Source organism: Ranitomeya variabilis, chromosome 3 (assembly GCF_051348905.1).
Source record: "Ranitomeya variabilis isolate aRanVar5 chromosome 3, aRanVar5.hap1, whole genome shotgun sequence".
Lineage (NCBI taxonomy): Eukaryota > Metazoa > Chordata > Amphibia > Anura > Dendrobatidae > Ranitomeya > Ranitomeya variabilis.
The window spans coordinates 764441932-764464660 of NC_135234.1; the positions used below are offsets into that span (position 1 = coordinate 764441932).

General features: G+C 45.9%; 1 protein-coding gene across 3 annotated transcripts in view; it reads right to left on the bottom strand.

Annotated features, from left to right (window-relative positions):
* Nucleotides 1–11571, bottom strand: part of FCHSD2 (FCH and double SH3 domains 2) — a 136906-nt gene extending 125335 nt beyond the window's left edge. For 2 of the 3 annotated variants that reach the window (XM_077298774.1, XM_077298773.1), the window contains exon 1: nucleotides 11282–11571. In XM_077298774.1, the coding sequence (XP_077154889.1) occupies nucleotides 11282–11332 (51 nt within the window). In that variant the 5' untranslated portion in view covers nucleotides 11333–11571. The remainder of the gene's footprint in view (nucleotides 1–11281) is intronic. The other variant, XM_077298772.1, reaches the window with a different exon arrangement.
* Nucleotides 11572–22729: the final 11158 nt, after the last annotated feature.

Consider the following 22729-nt stretch of genomic DNA (forward strand, 5'->3'; position numbering starts at 1 on the left):
TATGTACACAGTGACTGCACCAGCAGAATAGTGAGTGCAGCTGTGGAGTATAATACAGGATGTAACTCAGGATCAGTAATGTAATGTATGTACACAGTGACTGCACCAGCAGAATAGTGAGTGCAGCTCTGGGGTATAATACAGGATGTAACTCAGGATCAGTAATGTAATGTATGTACACAGTGACTGCACCAGCAGAATAGTGAGTGCAGCTCTGGGGTATAATACAGGATGTAACTCAGGATCAGTAATGTAATGTATGTACACAGTGACTGCACCAGCAGAATAGTGAGTATTTTGCCGTTTTGCACCCCAGTACGGGCAGGTTATGAACACTTGGCTCCGCTTCCACCGTTCCTTATCTCGGTGATTTACCGCTGCTTATTCCACCTGTATATGAGAAACCAAGTATTTGGCAGTTATGTAGTAAAGATACAGAAGCATCAATAAGATTCTCAGTGCATGCTGGGAGATATCAGCGTCTGGGACAACTGCTCACAATGAATTCACTAATACTAATGCAAAGAACGGGTCCAAGAAAGAAAAGCGAGCCCCCTATATCCTATAAGGATAAGAAACCCACCTGCCCACGACCAGCCGCCTCCGTGGTGGACATCCACATCCAGGACACCAACATCTGCACGATGCTCAGACTATGAAGAGATTGGAGGGGCTCTGCACGCACCCCCTCTATTATAGGACAGGACCCCCACCCCTACACACGGCCTCGGAGATTGGAGAAGTAAGAACAAGCAAACAATGGATTCTTCTGTTAGCAAATAAAAACAAAAATTCCAAAATCTTCCAAGGACAATGCCTTGTCACGAGTTCCCCAAAATGAGGAAGAAGTTTCACAACTCCCAGGAGGAGAATCCCACACAAACTTGGGGAGAACATCCAAACTTCCAGCAGATATTGTCCCTGGTGGGTTGTGAACTGAAGACCCCAGTGCTAACTACTGAGCCACCAGGGGGTCCATGTCCATCTATCAGAAACAGACACAACCAGCTTAGGTGACCAGTATAAGGACAGTGGGGGGTGGGACAGCAGAAAATGAGTGGTCTAGAGCAGAGAAGGGGTTAATGCTAAGGTCTATGTCACCACCAGGAGTCAATCCATAGAATAAGGGGCAGGATAAGAAGGAACCTGTGAGTCCCACTACCCCGGCCAGAGACCACATCTTGGCTCCTGCTTAATCATACACTGCTGAAAAAAATAAAGGGAGCACAAACATCACAATGTAACTCCAGGTAAATCCCACTTCCGTAAAATCAACAAATCCAGTTATGAAGTAACACCGATTGTGAATCAATTCCGCCTTCTGTTCTGCAAATGGAATAGACAACATGTAGAAATGATCGGCAATTAGCAAGACAACCCCTATAAAGGAGCGGTTCTACAGGGGGTGACCACAGACCATTTCTCTGTTCTCATCCTTTTTGGCTGTTTTGGTCACTTTTGCATTTGGTAATTGCTCTCACCCCTAGAAGTACTGCACAGTAGCATGAGGCGGGTGTCTACAGTACAACCCACAGAAGTTGCTCAGGTAGTGCAGCTCATCCAGGATGGCACATCAACGCGAGCTGTAGAAAAGAGGGTAGATGCGTCTGTCACTACATCTCCAAAGCATGAAGCAGATACCAGGAGACAGGCCAGTACACTAGGAGACGTGGAGGGGGCCATAGGAGGGCAACAACCCAGCAGCAGGACCGCTACCTCCTCCTTTGGGCAAGGAGGACCAGGAGGAGCACTGCCAGAGACCTGCAAAATGACCTCAAACAAGCCACTAACATCCATGTGTCTGCTCAAACTGTCAGAAACTGATTCCATGAGGATGGTCTGAGTGCCTGACGTCCACAGGTGGGTGCTGTGCTTACAGCCCAACACCGTGCTGAGTGATTTGCGTTTGCCAGCGAACACCAATATTGGCAGACTCGACATTGATGCCCTGTGTGCTTCACGGATGAGAGCAGGTTCACACTGAGCACATGTGACAGACGTGACAGTCTGAAGACACCGTGCAGAACGTTCTGCTGCCTGCAACATCCTCCAGCATGACCGGTTTGGCAGTGGGTCAGTAATAGTGTGAGAATCCATTTCTTTGGGGGCCGCACAGCCCTCCATGTGCTCGCCAGAGGTAGCCTGAGTGCCATTGGGTACCAGGATGAGATCCTCAGACTCTCTGTGATACCTGGCCTGCCCGTATCCCAGACCTGAATCCAATCGAGCACATCATGTCTCGCACCATCCACCAACGTCATGTTGCACCACAGACTTTCCAGAAGTTGGCAGATACTTTAGTCCAGGTCTGGGAGGAGATCCCTCAGGAGACCATCCACCGCCTCATCAGGAGCATGCCCAGGCATTGTAGGGAGATCATACAGGCACGTGGAGGCCACACACACACTACTGAGCATCATTGCCTTGTCTTGAGGCAATTCCACTGAAGTTGGATCAGCCTGTAACTTCATTTTCCACTGATTTTGAGCATCATTCCAACTCCAGACCTCCGTGGGATATTAGATGTGATTTACGTTGATCATTTTTAGGTTTTACTGTTCTCAACACATTCCACTATGTAATGAATGAAGATTTACAACTGGAATATTTCATTCAGTGATATCTAGGATGTGGGACTTTACGGTTCCCTTTTTTGCACCTTTTTGTAGCTACTTACAGAGGGGTGCCAGGCCTCCAAGCAGATGTCCACTTTGTTCCAGGATACAAGTTACATAGAAGGCAGCGCTCCAGACAAAGCAAGATTACATTGAAAAAAATGGAGTTTACTGAGACCAAGTGGCTTGAGAAAGGTTCTATGAAATGAAATGTTGGCATTTGATTTGGGCGTAATAAAGTCCATTTTCTCCAATGTCATCTTTGCCTTACACACATAATGGAATATACGTCCACAGGTGGAGCAGCACTTAGTGCATCACTCAGCACAGCGCGCTGTGTTTTTTTCCTGTGCAGGTTTCCTACGTGGCAGGTGAGCGCGGCTCGTCGTCCGCAGCCATCAGAGCTCCTTTCATGCGGCCGCGCAGTGTAACCAGGGACACGGCCTAGAAATAGCTCTCAGGAAATGACAGGTAGGACAAGAACTCGTCACTGCTACAATTATCACATTATGCTGCAGAAACATCCTGGAAAAACACCTCCAACCGCACGACAAACGCCCAACAGCTGGGACGGAGCGGCCACCACACAGCTGCAGCTTTGTTACAATTGTATCCAGCCTGAAAAGTTATTTGCATCATCAGCAGCGAGATTCAGCCCCGATTCTGATCGTTTGCTACAATGTATCAGTGCAAGTAACAGGCATCACTCAGAGCCCGCACTGCGAACGTCTCCAGTCTCTACTCGCAGACTCCCACTGACAGCAAGCAGAGATCTTGGCATTTAGGATTAGGAAAACCATAGCCAAATTCAAGGACTAAACTAGAAAGGCCAGATCCATTATTACATTTGCACCTTTTTTTTTTTGTTTTGTTTATTTTCCCCGTTTTTCATATGTGCCTCATTTTTCTATCAATCTGAACCTTTTCTGAAGTCTCTTCTGTGTTCACCTGTTTTTTAGGTTCCTCCTTGTGGGACGAGGTTCGGGAGTTTCCAAAAGTTTGCGAGTGAATCCTCAATTGCGACTTTTCAAAATGTTAACAAAAATGATGAGACTGTGCTAAAAATTTGCAAAAGACAAAAAAAAAAAAATCACTATTCGCCATTTTGAAGAACTCGACACAAAAACCAAAACAAAAAAACACACAAAACAGACAAAACCCTGCAAATGGTGAAGCAGGCCCCGAGCGTCTATGATAGGGCACCTCGTTCCCATCTGCATCACGTATATCCTCACTAGGAGCGCTGCTCCGCAGGTAAGGACCGTGGACGCACTCACACCCTAACAATATCATCCTCACAGTAATCTACACACGGCTCCAATGCAGGACCCCGGAATAGAGCCTACCTGCCGCGGGACCCCGGAATAGAGCCTACCTGCCGCGGGACCCCGGAATAGAGCCTACCTGCCGCGGGACCCCGGAATAGAGCCTACCTGCCGCGGGACCCCGGAATAGACCCTACCTGCCGCGGGACCCCGGAATAGACCCTACCTGCCGCGGGACCCCGGAATAGAGCCTACCTGCCGCGGGACCCCGGAATAGAGGCTACCTGCCGCGGGACCCCGGAATAGAGGCTACCTGCCGCGGGACCCCGGAATAGACCCTACCTGCCGCGGGACCCCGGAATAGACCCTACCTGCCGCGGGACCCCGGAATAGACCCTACCTGCCGCGGGACCCCGGAATAGACCCTACCTGCCGCGGGACCCCGGAATAGACCCTACCTGCCGCGGGACCCCGGAATAGACCCTACCTGCCGCCGGACCCCGGAATAGAGCCTACCTGCCGCCGGACCCCGGAATAGAGCCTACCTGCCGCGGGACCCCGGAATAGAGCCTACCTGCCGCGGGACCCCGGAATAGACCCTACCTGCCGCGGGACCCCGGAATAGACCCTACCTGCCGCGGGACCCCGGAATAGACCCTACCTGCCGCGGGACCCCGGAATAGACCCTACCTGCCACCGGTCCCCAGAGCCTGCAACCAATATACCGGGCCATACACTTAACCCCACAGATAACAGACTGCTGACAAACACCGTGCACTTTCCATTCTTAATCATTGTGTACTGACAGTTGGGAAACTTTTGAATAAATTTTGCATTTCTTACACCTTATCAAGAAGTCTGCTTACTGTCAGCGAATGGAAAGATGATTGTTTACATCCTATAATGATCTTATACTTCTCACAGCTGAGGGTTTGTTACAATTGTACCAAGTCTAGACAGTTCTGAAGGCCCCGGCTGCTCGTCATGCCCAGGTCTGCACTCCACCATACAAAGCTCTGAGCCCGGGCACACACTCCTGACCAGCAAAGCGTGCCATGGAGGCGGCATATTGATCTGACATCTATGGTAGATCCTATCAGTGGGAATCTAGTTGCTTGGACCCTTACAGACCCCCAAGATGAGGAGATGTGAACGTTTATGTGACCCTCATGTGGGGCCATGTGACATTACTTCTGACTCCGGACTAATACATTGTAACAAACTATCGGAGACATTTGTGCTCCCGATGTACAGACTGGATACAACTGTAACAAACCTTCAGCTGTGAGAATCATTGGCCCTGTACAGGTTTTCAGCCTCAGGAGGCGAGCAAGGATGCGGTCATTCACTGACATCAAGCAGAGGTTTTGAGGAATTAAAACACAAAGTCTCTATGAAAGTTGCAGAACTTCTCATTAAATATTGATAAAGCAAAACTTTGCATCCAGTACAAACATTAAAGGGGAATTCCGGTTGGAAAACATTATCCCCCGTCTACAGGATAGAGGATATCCTTTAGATCATGGGGGGTCCAACCGCAGGGACCCCATATTATGGCCAGACAGAGCGGCGATGCACACGGCCGACCACTGCTCCATCCAAATACAGCGCTGGAATGAACCGAGCAACGATCGAGCAAGAGATCAGCGAGATTCCCAGTGGTTGGACGCCCCCTGATCTAGAGGGATAAGGGATAACCTCCTTCAAATAGGTAGAAATATGATTATTAAAGGGATATTCTATCCAAATACCCCTTTAACTAAGCCCTTAATGGGCAGTTTAGGCCGAAAAGTGTGTGGAAAGAAATCGTACCCCATTGTATGGCGATTTGAAGAGCAACAATCGGATCATCGTAGACTAAAGCACAGTCCAGATAATCAAACTGTATCAAGCTGAAGGAAACGCAGCCTCCAGATGTAGCAGAGCCGAGGTTCTCCAGGCAGAGACCGCTCTGCTGCATGTGCTGGGGGAAAGTGTTATCCAAGTCACCTATAGGGAGAAGTGCGGACCTGCAGACTCAGCACGAGCCGCCGGCTCCATCCCCTGCGGGGCCCGACCAGCGCGGAATCATCAGATTGTTACAATGTATCAGTCCGTTCAGCACAAGCCTCAGACCATGGCCGCCTGACGAGGCTTTCATTACTGCATTTGTGCCTATTTTTCTGTCTTTTTTTTCTTCCTATTTTACGTTCTTTACTTTTGTTTGATGCCTAATTATTCTTTGCAGTTGCACCTTTTTTGTCTATTTTCTATTTCTTCTGTTTACCATTTTGAAAAGTTGCAAAAACTTCAGTTTCCTCCAGCAGTGATTTTTTTCTTATGCCGGAAAACTGTGCGCAAATATTTTCTGCGCTATTATTTTGTGGATCGTTTGACTTTTTGCTGTAAAAGGGAGTTAATAGTAAAAGACAAAAACATTCACTGAATTTGCACAAAATTAATTAACCCGTGCGCGCAATTTTAAAGATGGCAACTAATGCCAGAAGACATAAAAAAAGGGACTTAACCCTCCGTCAGGGGCAACTGATCTGACAGGCGCAGCTCACTTAGTTTCATTTCTCTATTTTCAGTGGTTTGTCTGGGAAACACCATCCTCCCAGTACCTTCCTAACTTTAAAGGCTGTGTGAATCCTGAGAAGCCTCTTGTGCTGCAGAGCTGCAGGAGATCACATATCAGTGTTTTGGCTTCTCAGGCTCATTGCCCCTGAACGCGTCACACCTTTGACGGTTAGAATTTGCTGTTTTTATTCATCCCAATTGTTTTTTTTAGCTTGTTTTATGAATAGCTCGTGCTAAATTTGTGGATTTGTCATAGAAGGTTTTGTTAGAAATAAGAGTGTGCTTCTCAGGCACATTGCGCCCTAACACATTCTCTCTCTTGCTTCAGCTTTTCTTCTGAAATGGCGAGGAGAATATTTGACTTGTCCAATGCCCTTCATGTTGAGCAAGTGCAAAATATACTGATTGATGATGAGACAGACCCCTTACAGCTAGAAGATTTAGGGGAAGAAAGTGACATTGCTTCAGAAGATGATGTGGAAGAATGTCCAGATGTGTCCATACAGATCAAGATGGAGAGAGTGAGGAGGATGCTCAAGACATAGAAACATATTACTTTTCTGGTTATTAAACATTTTTTTTCCACCTGATTATATGTATTCTCATTTATTACATTGCTATTATGGTAACTGATCACATTTAGAGCATTGACATTTTTTAAAAAGGAAAATATAGCCAATTTTCTAGCCTGTGCCGGACAGGCGCAATGCCCCTAAACTCGTTATGAAACATATTGCCCCTGACGGAGGGTTAAACAAACAAACAAAAAAAAAGCTAATTATTACGGCATGCGCGCATTGAGTTTTTGTTGCGTTCTTGGGGCAGAAACTGAGTAGAAACTCTCCAAATCCTCCTGAAAAGGAGCCTAGGCCAAGGGGGGGGGGGGGCACGCGCAGAGCCTAGGCCAAGGGGGGGGGGGGGGGGGGCACGCGCAGAGCCTAGGCCAAGGGGGGGGGCACGCGCAGAGCCTAGGCCAAGGGGGAAGGGCACGCGCAGAGCCTAGGCCAAGGGGGGGGGCACGCGCAGAGCCTAGGCCAAGGGGGAAGGGCACGCGCAGAGCCTAGGCCAAGGGGGAAGGGCACGCGCAGAGCCTAGGCCAAGGGGGAAGGGCACGCGCAGAGCCTAGGCCAAGGGGGAAGGGCACGCGCAGAGCCTAGGCCAAGGGGGAAGGGCACGCGCAGAGCCTAGGCCAAGGGGGAAGGGCACGCGCAGAGCCTAGGCCAAGGGGGAAGGGCACGCGCAGAGCCTAGGCCAAGGGGGAAGGCACGCGCAGAGCCTAGGCCAAGGGGGAAGGCACACGCAGAGCCTAGGCCAAGGGGGAAGGCACGCGCAGAGCCTAGGCCAAGGGGGAAGGCACGCGCAGAGCCTAGGCCAAGGGGGAAGGCACGCGCAGAGCCTAGGCCAAGGGGGAAGGCACGCGCAGAGCCTAGGCCAAGGGGGGGGGCACGCGCAGAGCCTAGGCCAAGGGGGGGGCACGCGCAGAGCCTAGGCCAAGGGGGGGGGCACGCGCAGAGCCTTGGCCAAGGGGGGGGGGCGCGAGCAGAGCCTAGGCCAACGGGGGGGGGGGGCGCGAGCAGAGCCTAGGCCAACAGGGGTGCACAGTTGTGCCATATACCCTAAATGGTTACTTGGGTATTGCCCCATTGTAATCCATTGCTCGTATCATTGATATTACTACTACTAAAAACAATCTTCGCCATTAATCTGCATCTCCCATTTCGTAGCCGCAGGAACACGTTTGGGAGCAGCAGGTGTGACGTTCTGGATATCCGGCCTTTAGGGCTCATTCAGATGTGCGTATTAACATCCCAGTTTATTTTTTATGGCCGAGAGACAATTTTTTACTCGTCTTCCAAACCCGGCCTTAGGGCGAGACGCCCACTCAGTAGTGACAGGTGATACTCTGGATCTGCACAGTTCACACAGAACTTGGAACAATGTATCCACAGTGGAAATTGTATATACCAGACTTCTCCAGAAGACCCTCATGTCTCCAGACCACCTTTACTCGCGACATTGACATTATGCATATAATAAAGGAAGCCTATGGGTCCCGAGGATCCGTAGAATGGGGAACGTTACCGTCCCTGCAATGTGCTGAACATGACACAATCTCCCTGAAGTGGATGAATTGTCCTTGGTGAGAACATGTGCACCATGTTGTTCTATACATTATTGGTCATAAGAGCAGCTTCACAGAGGACCCACGTCTAAAGAAACACGACATTTCTAACGGCCCGTGCACCATTCATGAATTTGAGCATCTTATGATAATATATCGATAAATCTTCCAATGCATCAAATGTCAAAACTGGTCCCTGCTGCAACCAAGCAAACAATCCACAGGAAAACGGAGCAGCCCCTGTGACCATAGGTGTCCAGAATAAGGCCACAACTGCAGCCGCGAGACCCCGGCCAAAAGCTGCAAACATCTGCAGGCCCAGGATGTAATCATCTGCAGCGTAGGTGAAAACGGCTGCATCCTGCAGGCCCCATCATACGCCTCCTATAATCCCCCTGCATACAGTCTGCAGGTCACACTGAGATTAGATGGCGACAATGTGGAAGCAGAAGCCTGGAGACTGGTGACTGAAGAGATCAAGACTGGGGAAAGATGCTGCAGATAATAATCCCTGGATGTAACAACTCTACATAATCCTACAGAAACAATGTATCATCCAATGGAGGAAGACACAGCAGCCACCTCCAGCCTGCAGGAAGACAACCTGTGAACGGCCGCAGGCCCAGGATGGAAGAATCTGCATTCACCTGACAGTACGGCATGTATCAGAGGTGGAAACTGCAGCAACCAGGCAGCCGCCAGGCCAGGCTGCAGCTCGGGGGGATACAATGTATCAAAATCAGCAAAAGTCCATGTAGTTACAATGTATGGGAAATCACCATGATACAAAGCTCAGGAAACAATGCATCATCCTCCTCCTCCTGCAAAATTGCAGGTAGTTACAATGTATCAGACTATACCTGGACTTTTTCAGGATGATGGGGTTTATTTTGATACATTGTAACCGCCATCATGATGCAATTCCCAGGTAATTACAATTAGACTTGAGCAAATTTTTCCAATATTTGGATTACGATCGCCGGCGAATATTGTTTTTTGCCATTGGAGTCAATGGGAGTAGAAAAGAGCTAATCTGTTTGTAAACGATCGTCAGACAAATTCAGCACGAATAGTGAACCAATATAGCAAATTCGGATTCACCGATAGTTTCCAAACATATTCGCTTAACTCTAGTTACAATGTATCTTTGTGCTGGACACCAATTTGTTATAATGTATCATCCGCCTTCCGCAAAAAGCTAAAACCCAGGTAGTTCCAATGTATCCTCATCATCCTGCAAATGTGCAGGAATTTACAACCCCCCCAGGTATTGATAAAGGATCATATTGGAGGGCTCAGGAATCCAAGTTGTTACAATGTATCATCCTGGAAACCCTCCAGGTAGTTACATGGTATCATGCAGAACACCAGGTAGTTACAATGTATCATCCTGCAGAACACCAGGTAGTTGCAATGTATCATCCTGCAGAACACCAGGTAGTTACAATGTATCATCTTGCAGAACACCAGGTAAGTTACATGGCATCCAGCAGAACACCAGGTAGTTACAATGTATCATCCTGCAGAACACCAGGTAGTTACAATGTATCATCCTGCAGAACACCAGGTAGTTACAATGTATCATCTTGCAGAACACCAGGTAGTTACATGGCATCCAGCAGAACACCAGGTAGTTACAATGTATCATCCTGCAGAACACCAGGTAGTTACATGGCATCCAGCAGAACACCAGGTAGTTACAATGTATCATCCTGCAGAACACCAGGTAGTTACAATGTATCATCCTGCAGAACACCAGGTAGTTACAATGTATCATCCTGCAGAACACCAGGTAGTTGCAATGTATCATCCTGCAGAACACCAGGTAGTTGCAATGTATCATCCTGCAGAACACCAGGTAGTTGCAATGTATCATCCTGCAGAACACCAGGTAGTTGCAATGTATCATCCTGCAGAACACCAGGTAGTTACATGGCATCCAGCAGAACACCAGGTAGTTACAATGTATCATCCTGCAGAACACCAGGTAGTTACAATGTATCATCCTGCAGAACACCAGGTAGTTGCAATGTATCATCCTGCAGAACACCAGGTAGTTGCAATGTATCATCCAGCAGAACACCAGGTAGTTACAATGTATCATCCTTCTGCAAACACCCAGGTAGTTACAATGTATCATCCTGCAGAACACCAGGTAGTTGCAATGTATCATCCTGCAGAACACCAGGTAGTTACAATGTATCATCCTGCAGAACACCAGGTAGTTACAATGTATCATCCTGCAGAACACCAGGTAGTTACAATGTATCATCCTGCAGAACACCAGGTAGTTACAATGTATCACCTTTCAGAGCCCAGAAATCTCAGTTGCTACAATGTGTCACCATCTCCATGGAGCATCCAGGCTGCACACTGTGGATCTATGCTGCAGATAAACTTCAGGCTGCTCCAATGTAACAGTCTAGTCTCAGGACATGCAGGGATCTGGGAAAGCTCCATGAATCCCCTTCCCTGCATGTGTCCAGCCCTGGGCAGGCTGTGCGCACACACTCCTCATCCAGTGTTACAATGTATCAGGCTGGGAAGTTGCTGGTGTCAGGTCGGTGCAGTGTGTCAGCTGCAGGCTCCTGTACAGCACAGCACACACAATGCACATGGAATGCAGCGCACACAACAATGCATGCAGCCTGCACCTGGGGGAGGGCCAGGGCAGCCCCCCACCCCTCCATTTGCCCCTTGTCTCCCCCCTCCCTCCTCACCTTTCTTGGAGGGGGCTGCATGGTGCCTGAGGAGGGCCGAGAAGCCACCATAAATCCCAGGGGTGGCTGTGTGAGAGGTCCAGGGGGCAGCCTCCCTCCTTCCCCGGGCTCCTCCAGCTCTGGTGCCAGGCAGGGAGGTGATGGGCAGCTGCTTGCTGGCTTCTTTGTGTCAGGAGGAGCAGGCAGAGCGCAGGAGTCCAGGGGGCTCCATGAAGGGCCGACAGACTGGAGACTGGGCACAGCAGACACACAGCCAGGGGGAGGAGGGGAGGAATAGCCAATGATGGGGGAGGGGGCACCCAGCTTGTAACAGGAGCTATGGGAGGAGACAGGGGCAGGCCGCGCACTGCAGTCCAGGCTGCAAAGCTCTACAGCGCCACCTGGCGGCCGCAGCGGGGTACAGCGCCCAGGAACCTCCAGACCGGACACTCCAGACCGACCACAGGGGCAGTTATCCCCCTCAGGCCAATTCCCATGACCGATACATGGGGGGAGATGAGTGAAGTCAGTGGATGACCTCTGGGAATAATCAGAGAATCACTCCATTATATTTGATAAGGTGTTGGATCTCTAGAAATAACCTGTATCGGATGAAAGGGAAGAAATGGCCGAGCCGACCCCGAAACGCGTCTCAAACAATAATAACACAGGTCAACAAAAAAAATTTTTTTTTCTGGTGTCCAAAATATTTTAATGAATTTAGGGTATTTTTGGGGTGCTGATTCTGAATATGTCATCAGTTTTGCCAGATTGGCTCAAGTTTTTGAGATTTTTGGTATCTTATTTATAGCACTTGTTGGTAAATGCGACGCATCATCTCATTAATTTCTTTGGATTAGTACTTGAACTGAGCAGTTCTCAATATAGTTTTGTGTTAATTAGTGTTCTAAAAGTTTGTTCATAGCTTGATTTTTGCACTAACTTTATGTTGTCTGTTTTCCAGTGAAAAGCATGAACTCATCAAGAAGAAGTTGTCTTAACGATCCAGACTCATTCTGTTACATTTGTGGTGAATACACACTGCCAAAACATAGAAGAAACATAACAGACTTCGTAAAAAAAGTGTATTTTGCCTATTTTGGGGTTATGCTTGGGGACCAAGACAAGTTTTGGGCACCACACATAGTGTGCAAAGCATGTATCGAATTATTACGAAAATGGAGCAAAGGACAAAGAAAAAGCTTCAAATTTGGTGTTCCAATGGTGTGGAGAGAGCCAAAAAATCATCATGATGACTGTTATTTCTGTGCAGTGCAAGTGCAAGGATTCAATAAGCATAAGAAACGAAAATGGGAGTAACATGGAATCTGCAAGAAGGCCTGTCCCTCATTGTGAAGATGTGCCTGTACCTGTGTTTACCAGAAATAACAGTCATCATGATGATTTTTTGGCTCTCTCCACACCATTGGAACACCAAATTTGAAGCTTTTTCTTTGTCCTTTGCTCCATTTTCGTAATAATTCGATACATGCTTTGCACACTATGTGTGGTGCCCAAAACTTGTCTTGGTCCCCAAGCATAACCCCAAAATAGGCAAAATACACTTTTTTTACGAAGTCTGTTATGTTTCTTCTATGTTTTGGCAGTGTGTATTCACCACAAATGTAACAGAATGAGTCTGGATCGTTAAGACAACTTCTTCTTGATGAGTTCATGCTTTTCACTGGAAAACAGACAACAACATAAAGTTAGTGCAAAAATCAAGCTATGAACAAACTTTTAGAACACTAATTAACACAAAACTATATTGAGAACTGCTCAGTTCAAGTACTAATCCAAAGAAATCAATGAGATGATGCGTCGCATTTACCAACAAGTGCTATAAATAACATACCAAAAATCTCAAAAACTTGAGCCAATCTGGCAAAACTGATGACATATTCAGAATCAGCACCCCAAAAATACCCCAAATTCAATGAAATATCTTTGGCACCAAAAATGCTGTTGACCAGTGTAATCCTTGTGATTAGGGTTGAGCGAAACGGATCGTTCATTTTCATAAGTCGCCGACTTTTGGTAAAGTCGGCGTCTCATGAAACCCGACCCGATCCCTGTGTGGGGTCGGCCATGCGGTACGCGATCTTGGCGCCAAAGTCGCCTTTCGTATGACGCGTTTAGCGCCATTTTTACAGCCAATGAAGGACATAGGGGTTAGGGCGTGCACGCCTATCATCATTTTATCGCTTGTGCGCAGTAGCGATTTGGAATGTGGAGAGAGAGAGAGAGAGAGAGAGAGAGAGAGAAAAAAAAAAAAAAAGATTTCATCTCTTCTCTCCAAATAACCCTCATTCCAATCTTCTCCTGTACTTTTTTTGCAAACTCAAGCCGACATCTTATGACAATTTTGAAGTTGAGGTTTCTTCACCTTTTTTCGGGCCACCTTCCCAGACTTCTGTAACCTGCATCACGCGGAGCTTGCCTGGACATCGGTGGTCTCACTATTACGAAGCATACGCGTCTTCTCCACTGCCATGTTTGTCTCCAGAACGGATAGACCTTGGGATGACTTGATGACTCCAATATTTTGTCTGGACCTCCACCTCTTGGCTTCTGAATTGATGGATGGACTTCATTTCATATTGATGCACATGATGCAGTTTGGCAATTTTCTTGGCCGACAGAGTGCTATCGATGAGCTGGATGATGCTGTTTCTCTTTTCTTGGGAAATCTTCTTCATGGCTGCTCCTCAATTTGAACCAATGACCTCTCACTTGGAAATCGACCTAATAACACACTGAGCTACTAGGGAATGTGGGAACAGATTGTGATTTGTAGCATAAGGGCTCATTTCCACTTGCGAGAAAAACAAACAGTCCAATTTACGGACCGAAAAAACACAGGTAAATCATGCGAGTGTCATGCGATTTTTTATCGCAACATCCGTATGACATCCGTATTGCTGTCCGATTTTTACGCATCGGTGTCCTTTGAAAAGCCGGCAAATCAGTGCTGTGTACAGTAAAATCAAACTGACAGATTAGAATAGATATATACACATAGAATAGGTATATATACATATATATATATGTCAGTGAGACACCTACATATATATATATATATATATATATATATATATATATATATATATATATATATATATATATATATATATTTATATTTAATTCAGCTCTAGATAGCAGAAATGCCGGTAATTCAATTGTCGGCTTTTGCTATCTCCTTCCCAAACCCGACATGATATGAGACATGGTTACATACAGTAAACCATCTCATATCCCTTATTTTATTACATAATCCTGACTACTAATGTTAGAAGTGTCTTTGTGTAAAATTTGGGTGCTCTAGCTGTTAAAATAGAGGGTTAAATCACGGAAAAAATTGGCGTGGGCTCCTGCGCAATTTTCTCCGCCAGAGTGGTAAAGCCAGTGACTGAGGGCAGATATTAATAGCCTATAGAGGGTCCATGGTTATTGGCCCCCCCTGGCTACAAACATCTGCCCCCAGCCACCCCAGAAAAGGCACATCTGGAAGATGCGCCTATTCTGGCACTTGGCCACTCTCTTCCCACTCCCGTGTAGCGGTGGGATATGGGGTAATGAAGGGTTAATGTCACCTTGCTATTGTAAGGTGACATTAAACCAGGTTAATAATGGAGAGGCGTCAATAAGACACCTATCCATTATTAATCCAATACTAGTAAATGGTTAATAAAGCACACACACATTAGGAATAAAGTATTTTAATGAAATAAAGACACATGGTGTTGTAATAGTTTATTATACTCTCAATCCAATTGAAGACCCTTGTCACCTGAAACAAAGTTAAAATAAAAAAACACCAATATCCCATACCTTCCATCGTTCAGTCTTGTTCCACGCTGTAAATCCATCTGAAGAGGTTAAATAATTTTACACCCAGGAGCTGTGCTAATGCAGCTATGCTCCTGCCTGTAAAATCTGGGGAATGAATGGGAAGCAGAGGAATGTAGCTACCTAGACTTGCGGTGCTGCGCCCCCTGCTGCTATAAACTCATATGAACTCGAGCGTGAGAAAATATTCTGAAAAATTCCCACGCTCGAGTTCATCTGAGGTTATGCCAGCAGGGGGCGCAGCACCGCAAGTCTAGGTAGCTATGTTCCCCTGCTTTCCATTCATTCCCCAGATTTTACAAGCAGGAGCACAGCTGCATTAGCAGAGCTCCTGGCTGTAAAATTATTTAACCCCTTTTGATGGATTTACAGCGTGGGACAAGACTGTAACGATGGAAGATATGGGATATTGTTGATTTTTTATTTTAACTTTGTTTCAGGTGACAAGGGTCTTCAATTGGATTGAGAGTATAATAAACTATTACAACACCCTGTGTCTTTATTTCATTAAAATACTTTATTCATAATGTGTGTGTGTATTATTAATCCAATAGTAGTAAAGGGTTAATAAAACACACACACACATTATGAATAAAGTATTTTAATTAAATAAAGACACAGGGTGTTGTAATAGTTTAGTGTAATAGGTGTCTTATTGACGCCTCTCTATTATTAATCTGGCTTAATGTCACCTTACAATAGCAAGGTGACATTAACCCTTCATTACCCAATATCCCACCTCCACAGGGGAGTGGGAAGAGAGTGGCTAGGTGCCAGAATAGGCGCATCTTCCAGATGTGCCTTTTCTGGGGTGGCTGGGGGCAGATGTTTTTAGCCAGGGGGGGCAATAACCATGGACCCTCTCTAGGCTATTAATATCTGCCCTCAGTCACTGGCTTTACCACTCTGAAGAAACAGAGTTGAATCAAAAATAGGAGTATCCAAACCACCAAACACAGACCAAAAAAAAGGGCCTAAATGGATACCAAACCTATTTCACTACTAATGGACATAGTAACGGTTCAGCACAAACATACAAAAAAATCAGATGAAAAAAATGTACACAAGAACCAACTATATGAAAAAATACAATTTTTATTAGCAAAAAACATAAGAAAAATAGGTAAAAACATGAAAGGTGTTAAAAAGTGGGAAACCAGAAAATGGCACAGGGATGGCACATAATAGCTACAGAGGCACTACAACAAACTAGATACAAATGAGATAAACATGGTCTACGTCAAACATCTAAATGTGTAAGTACACAGTGCAAAAATAGCATCTCTACAGACGTAAAACAGACTCCAAAAAAAGAAGATCTCTAATAGTAGTGTAAACCTTATTACCTCTAGGTGGGTGCCAATGCCAGCCCCTACGCACGTTTCGGCAAACTGCCTTCTTCTGGGGGTCCCTGTGCCATTTTCTGGTTTCCCACTTTTTAACACCTTTCATGTTTTCACATTTTTTTTATATATATTTTTTGCTAATAAAAATTATATTTTTTAATATAGTTGGTTCTTGTGTACATTTTTTTTCATCGGATTTTTTCTTTACCACTCTGGCGGAGAAAATTGCGTGGGAGCCCACGCCAATGTTTTCCGTGATTTAACCCTTTATTTTAACAGCTAGAGCCACCAAATTTTACACACAGACACTTGGAACATTACTAATGAGGAATATGTAATAAAAGAAGGGATATGAGATGGTTTACTGTATGTAAACCATGTCTCATATCCTGTCGGGTTTGTGAAGGAGAAATGAAAAGCCGGCAATTGAATTAGCGGCTTTTCTGCTATCTTGCGCTGCATTAAATATAAATATACATATATAGGTGTCTCACTGACATATATATATGTATATATACACATTCTATGTGTATATATCTTCTCTATTCTAACCTGTCAGTGTGATTTTACTGTACACCGCACTGAATTACCAGCTTTCCAAAGGACACCGGTGCGTAAAAATCGGACAGAACTCGCATGGTGCGAGTGCTGTGCGATTTTGTTCTCGCACCCATTGACTTGCATTGGCGAGTCTCGTCCGAGAGTCGCAGCAATACGCAGCATGCTGCGATTTTTTTCTCAGTCTGATTTCAGCTGAGAAAAAAAAAAATCGCAAAAGAAAAGACACCTATTGAATAACATTGGTCCGAGTGCAATCCGATTTTGTATCAGATTGCACTCGTCCGTTTTCCTCGCAAGTGGAAATGAGCCCTAAAGGTGTAATAATCTGCAGGTACAGAGGATGTCGCCACCGATCTGAGGCAGACCAAGAGTTATTAACAGGGATTACCACTCCACGCAGGGAGGAGAGGATGGGGGGAATTAAATGCAGCAATTAAAAGTAAAACAGTATTTCAGGGAAATAATCAAAAGGCAGGTATAAACGTATCAGTCCGAAGGAGGCTTGATTGAAGGGTCTAATTCTCCAATGTTGGCACCGTCAACGTTGGCACATTAAGTCTCTCAGGTCCCAGTCCACGCCGAAGATATGGTTCCCAAAGCAGGTAAGAGGGCGGCGTGGGGCGAGGCGAGGTCCTGCTCGAGTCACCCCAGGAACGAGTCACCCCAGGAACGAGTCACCCCAGGAACGGTGCTGCGCTCCTCAGTCAGTCCAAGTACTCCTCTCAGGGGCTCAGGCCTCCTCCTCTGTTCACCGGGCCTGCCTCTAACCTGTCAGGGGAGTCTCCTCCAGTCACGGAGGCTGGCCGTCAGCGTCAGTTTGGGGGGCGCTCACAGTGTCAAGCCTCTCTGCTCGCGTCCTCGGTCGGGTGGCCCCCACGCTGTCAGTTCACTCCCCTGCGCCCTGCACTTTCCCGCCTGGACTCCTGTCGTCTTTTTGACCTGTCCCCGCCCCCTTATGTCACATGGGAAGGTCGGTCCAGAACAGATAATTTCTCCCCCGGGAACACTGGTATCTGCCCCGGTGGTTCCAGACACGGAGCAGAACACGCAGCCCCATTGAAGTCCATTCTTCTCTTCATCCCCTCACAAAGGAAGAAACAGATTTTCCCACCACCAGGAGCAAAACAGTAACAATGCAGCGACATGAGGAGAATCTGCCTAGCTAATCATATGCTAAATAGTCACATGTATGTATGAGATAGAAAAGATGATCGTCTATAAAATGATGGCGGTCTCGGGTTCAGTGGTGGATGGTGAGATGTGGACTCTTTGGCTCATCAGTCATCAGCATATATCAGATGTAAATTAGGCTAAAGCTTGAATCCAGTCTCATGTAATAACCCGCGTGATGGTATCGGATATAAATGAAGCTGAAGCGAGGGTTGTACTTCACGAGAAACGCATCTCCTGCCACAACCTGAGCCAGATGTGACCGACACTAAAATAAGGTTTGATAGGACAACAAAATGGTCTCATGTAATAACCTGCATCTGATGTATCTGAAGATGGAAAAAGAGAGGACTCTAAAGCTAAACGCGTCGATACAATAATCCAGGAGCTTCAAATATGCCGCTCACTGGCCACATGCGGCATCTGAGATTCCATTCTGCGACCCTTGGGCCCCTGAGACAAAGTCAGCTCTTCTCAAGGTGCTTCCTCGGATAGGAATCTATATATATAATTGTCTAAGGGTTTTTCCGTCTGTCTTTCTCTCTGTCTGTCTGTCTGTCCTGGAAATCCCGCGTCTCTGATTGGTCGAGGCCGCCAGGCCTCGACCAATCAGCGACGGGCACACTATCGACGTAGATGTCATAATGGTTGCCATGGCGACGATGATGTCATAAAGGTTGCCTCGACCAATCAGCGACGGGCACAGTCTGCCGCGAATTCTGGAATCATCATTGTCCATATACTACGGGGACATGCATATTCTAGAATACCCGATGCGTTAGAATCGGGCCACAGTCTAGTATTACTATAAGAAGGGACCAGGATGGGGACATTACTATAAGAAGGGACCAGGATGGGGACATTACTATAAGATGCGGGCCTGAATAGGGACATTACTATAAGATGGGGACTAGTATGGCTACATTACTATATGATGGGGACCAGAATGGGGACATTATTATAAGAAGGGACCAGGATGGGGACATTACTATAAGAAGAGACCAGGATGGGGACATTATAACAGCGATATCCACAGTGCTCCATAATAACAGTGATATCCACAGTGCCCCCATAATAACAGTGATATCCACAGTGCCCCATAATAACAGTGATATCCACAGTGTCCCATAATAACAGTGATATCCACAGTGCCCCATAATAACAGTGATATCCACAGTGCCCCCATAATAACAGTGATATCCACAGTGCCCCCATAATAACAGTGATATCCACAGTGCCCCCATAATAACAGTGATATCCACAGTGCCCCATAATAACAGTGATATCCACAGTGCCCCCATAATAACAGTGATATCCACAGTGCCCCCATAATAACAGTGATATCCACAGTGCCCCATAATAACAGTGATATCCACAGTGTCCCCATAATAACAGTGATATCCACAGTGCCCCATAATAACAGTGATATCCACAGTGCCCCCATAATAACAGTGATATCCACAGTGCCCCATAATAACAGTGATATCCACAGTGCCCCCATAATAACAGTGATATCCACAGTGCCCCATAATAACAGTGATATCCACAGTGCCCCCATAATAACAGTGATATCCACAGTGCCCCATAATAACAGTGATATCCACAGTGCCCCCATAATAACAGTGATATCCACAGTGCCCCCATAATAACAGTGATATCCACAGTGTCCCCATAATAACAGTGATATCCACAGTGTCCCATAATAACAGTGATATCCACAGTGCCCCATAATAACAGTGATATCCACAGTGCCCCATAATAACAGTGATATCCACAGTGTCCCCATAATAACAGCGATATCCACAGTGCCCCCATAATAACAGTGATATCCACAGTGCCCCATAATAACAGTGATATCCACAGTGCCCCCATAATAATAGTGATATCCACAGTGCCCCATAATAACAGTGATATCCACAGTGCCCCATAATAACAGCGATATCCACAGTGCCCCATAATAACAGTGATATCCACAGTGCCCCCATAATAACAGTGATATCCACAGTGCCCCCATAATAACAGTGATATCCACAGTGCCCCATAACAGTGATATCCACAGTGCCCCATAATAACAGTGATATCCACAGTGTCCCATAATAACAGTGATATCCACAGTGCCCCCATAATAACAGTGATATCCACAGTGCCCCCATAATAACAGTGATATCCACAGTGCCCCATAATAACAGTGATATCCACAGTGCCCCATAATAACAGTGATATCCACAGTGCCCCATAATAACAGTGATATCCACAGTGCCCCCATAATAACAGTGATATCCACAGTGCCCCATAATAACAGTGATATCCACAGTGTCCCATAATAACAGTGATATCCACATTGTCCCACAGCCACGACGGTCACTTTGCTCCCCTATCATCCCTTTAAGAATTAATGAATAACTTAGATAACACAGTGAACATAAAATGGTGAAGTCTAAATATTCTCCATGTCAGATGGGTTCAGAAGTAGTAACTATATCAACCGATGAGATGTAACTCACCTAAATGAAGGCTTTTCCCTGTAAGAATCAGTAATTATGGCTGAAGCAGCTTCCTGGGCATTGTCTGAGTGATATGTAAGAATTCTGCTGTATGTCCAGTCATGTGAACACTGCCAGATACAGAGCAAATATAAGGGTGCTAATCAGTACTGCCGCCACCAACCACCCAGGAAAGTCACACAAGGTTACTGAGCTCTGAGGTTCCCGGTATGATGTTTACTGGTAAAGTCAAGAGCCAAACTCGTCATTATATACCACCAATCAGCAGTACATAATGTATACTGTAGAAATCACTGCACATATATTCTCGTACATAGGGGCAGTATTATAGTAGTTATATTCTTGTACATAGGGGCAGTATTATAGTAGTTATATTCTTGTACATAGGAGCAGTATTATAGTAGGTATATTCTTGTACATAGGAGCAGTATTATAGTAGTTATATTCCTGTATATAGGGGCAGTATTAAAGTAGTTATATTCTTGTACATAGGAGCAGTATTATAGTAGTTATATTCTTGTACATAGGGGCATTATTATAGCAGTTATATTCTTGTACATAGGAGCAGTATTATAGTAGTTATATTCTTGCATATAGGGGCAGCATTATAGTAGTTATATTCTTGCATATAGGGGCAGCATTATAGTAGTTATATTCTTGTACATAGCGGCAGTATTACAGTAGTTATATTCTTGTACATAGGGAGCAGTATTATAGTAGTTATATTCTTGTACATAGGAGCAGTATTATAGTAGTTATATTCTAGTACATAGGGGCAGTATTATAGTAGTTATATTCTTGTACATAGGGGCAGTATTATAGTAGTTATATTCTTGTACATAGGGGCAGTATTATAGTAGTTATATTCTTGTACATAGGGGGCAGTATTATAGTAGTTATATTCTTGTACATAGGAGCAGTATTATAGTAGTTATATTCTTGTACATAGGGGCAGTATTATAGTAGTTATATTCTAGTACATAGGGGCAGTATTATAGTAGTTATATTCTTGTACATAGCGGCAGTATTACAGTAGTTATATTCTTGTACATAGGAGCAGTATTATAGTAGTTATATTCTTGTACATAGGAGCAGTATTATAGTAGTTATATTCTTGTATATAGGGGCAGTATTATAGCAGTTATATTCCTGTACATAGCGGCAGTATTATAGTAGTTATATTCTTGTAGATAGGGGCAGTATTATAGTAGTTATATTCTTGTACATAGGAGCAGTATTATAGTAGTTATATTCCTGTACATAGGGGCAGTATTATAGTAGTTATATTCTTGTATATAGGAGCAGTATTATAGTAGTTATATTCTTGTACATAGTGGTAGTATTATAGTAGTTATATTCTTGTATATAGGAGCAGTATTATAGTAGTTATATTCTTCATGGTGCTCAGTGTCTACTGGATGACAGGCCAAATGGTCGCATCATGCAGCCTGCCATCTAGATGTAGCATGTCACGCTCACGCCCTAACTGGTGGGCGTGAGCTTGGGGGGTTTGTGGCCCCACTGTGCCTCGAACCAAACTACCCTGGAAGGGGCGTGACTATGACTGCTGCCTTGGTCTTCGCTGGAGCCTCTGATGGTGAGGTCAGACTTGTGCGGCAGGCAGCTGCCAGGTGCTACTCCAGGGTGGTGTTTGGCTGTGGCTGCTGATCCCACTTGGAGAACAGGAACACTAGGACAGGTGTAGGCATCAGGCAGGGCCGGCAGATGAGCACGGATGAAACTCAGACGAGTAGGCTGGCACGGCTGAGACACAGGTACGGCAGAGACACAGGGCTGGCAGGTACGGCAGAGACACAGGGCTGGCAGGTACGGCAGAGACACAGGGCTGGCAGGTACGGCAGAGACACAGGGCTGGCAGGTACGGCAGAGACACAGGGCTGGCAGGCACGGCAGAGACACAGGGCTGGCAGGCACAGCAAAGACACAGGGCTGGCAGAGGCACAGAACTGGCAGGAACGGCAGAGACAGGGCTGGCAGAGACACAGGCCTGGCAGGCACAGCAGAGACACAGGGCTGGC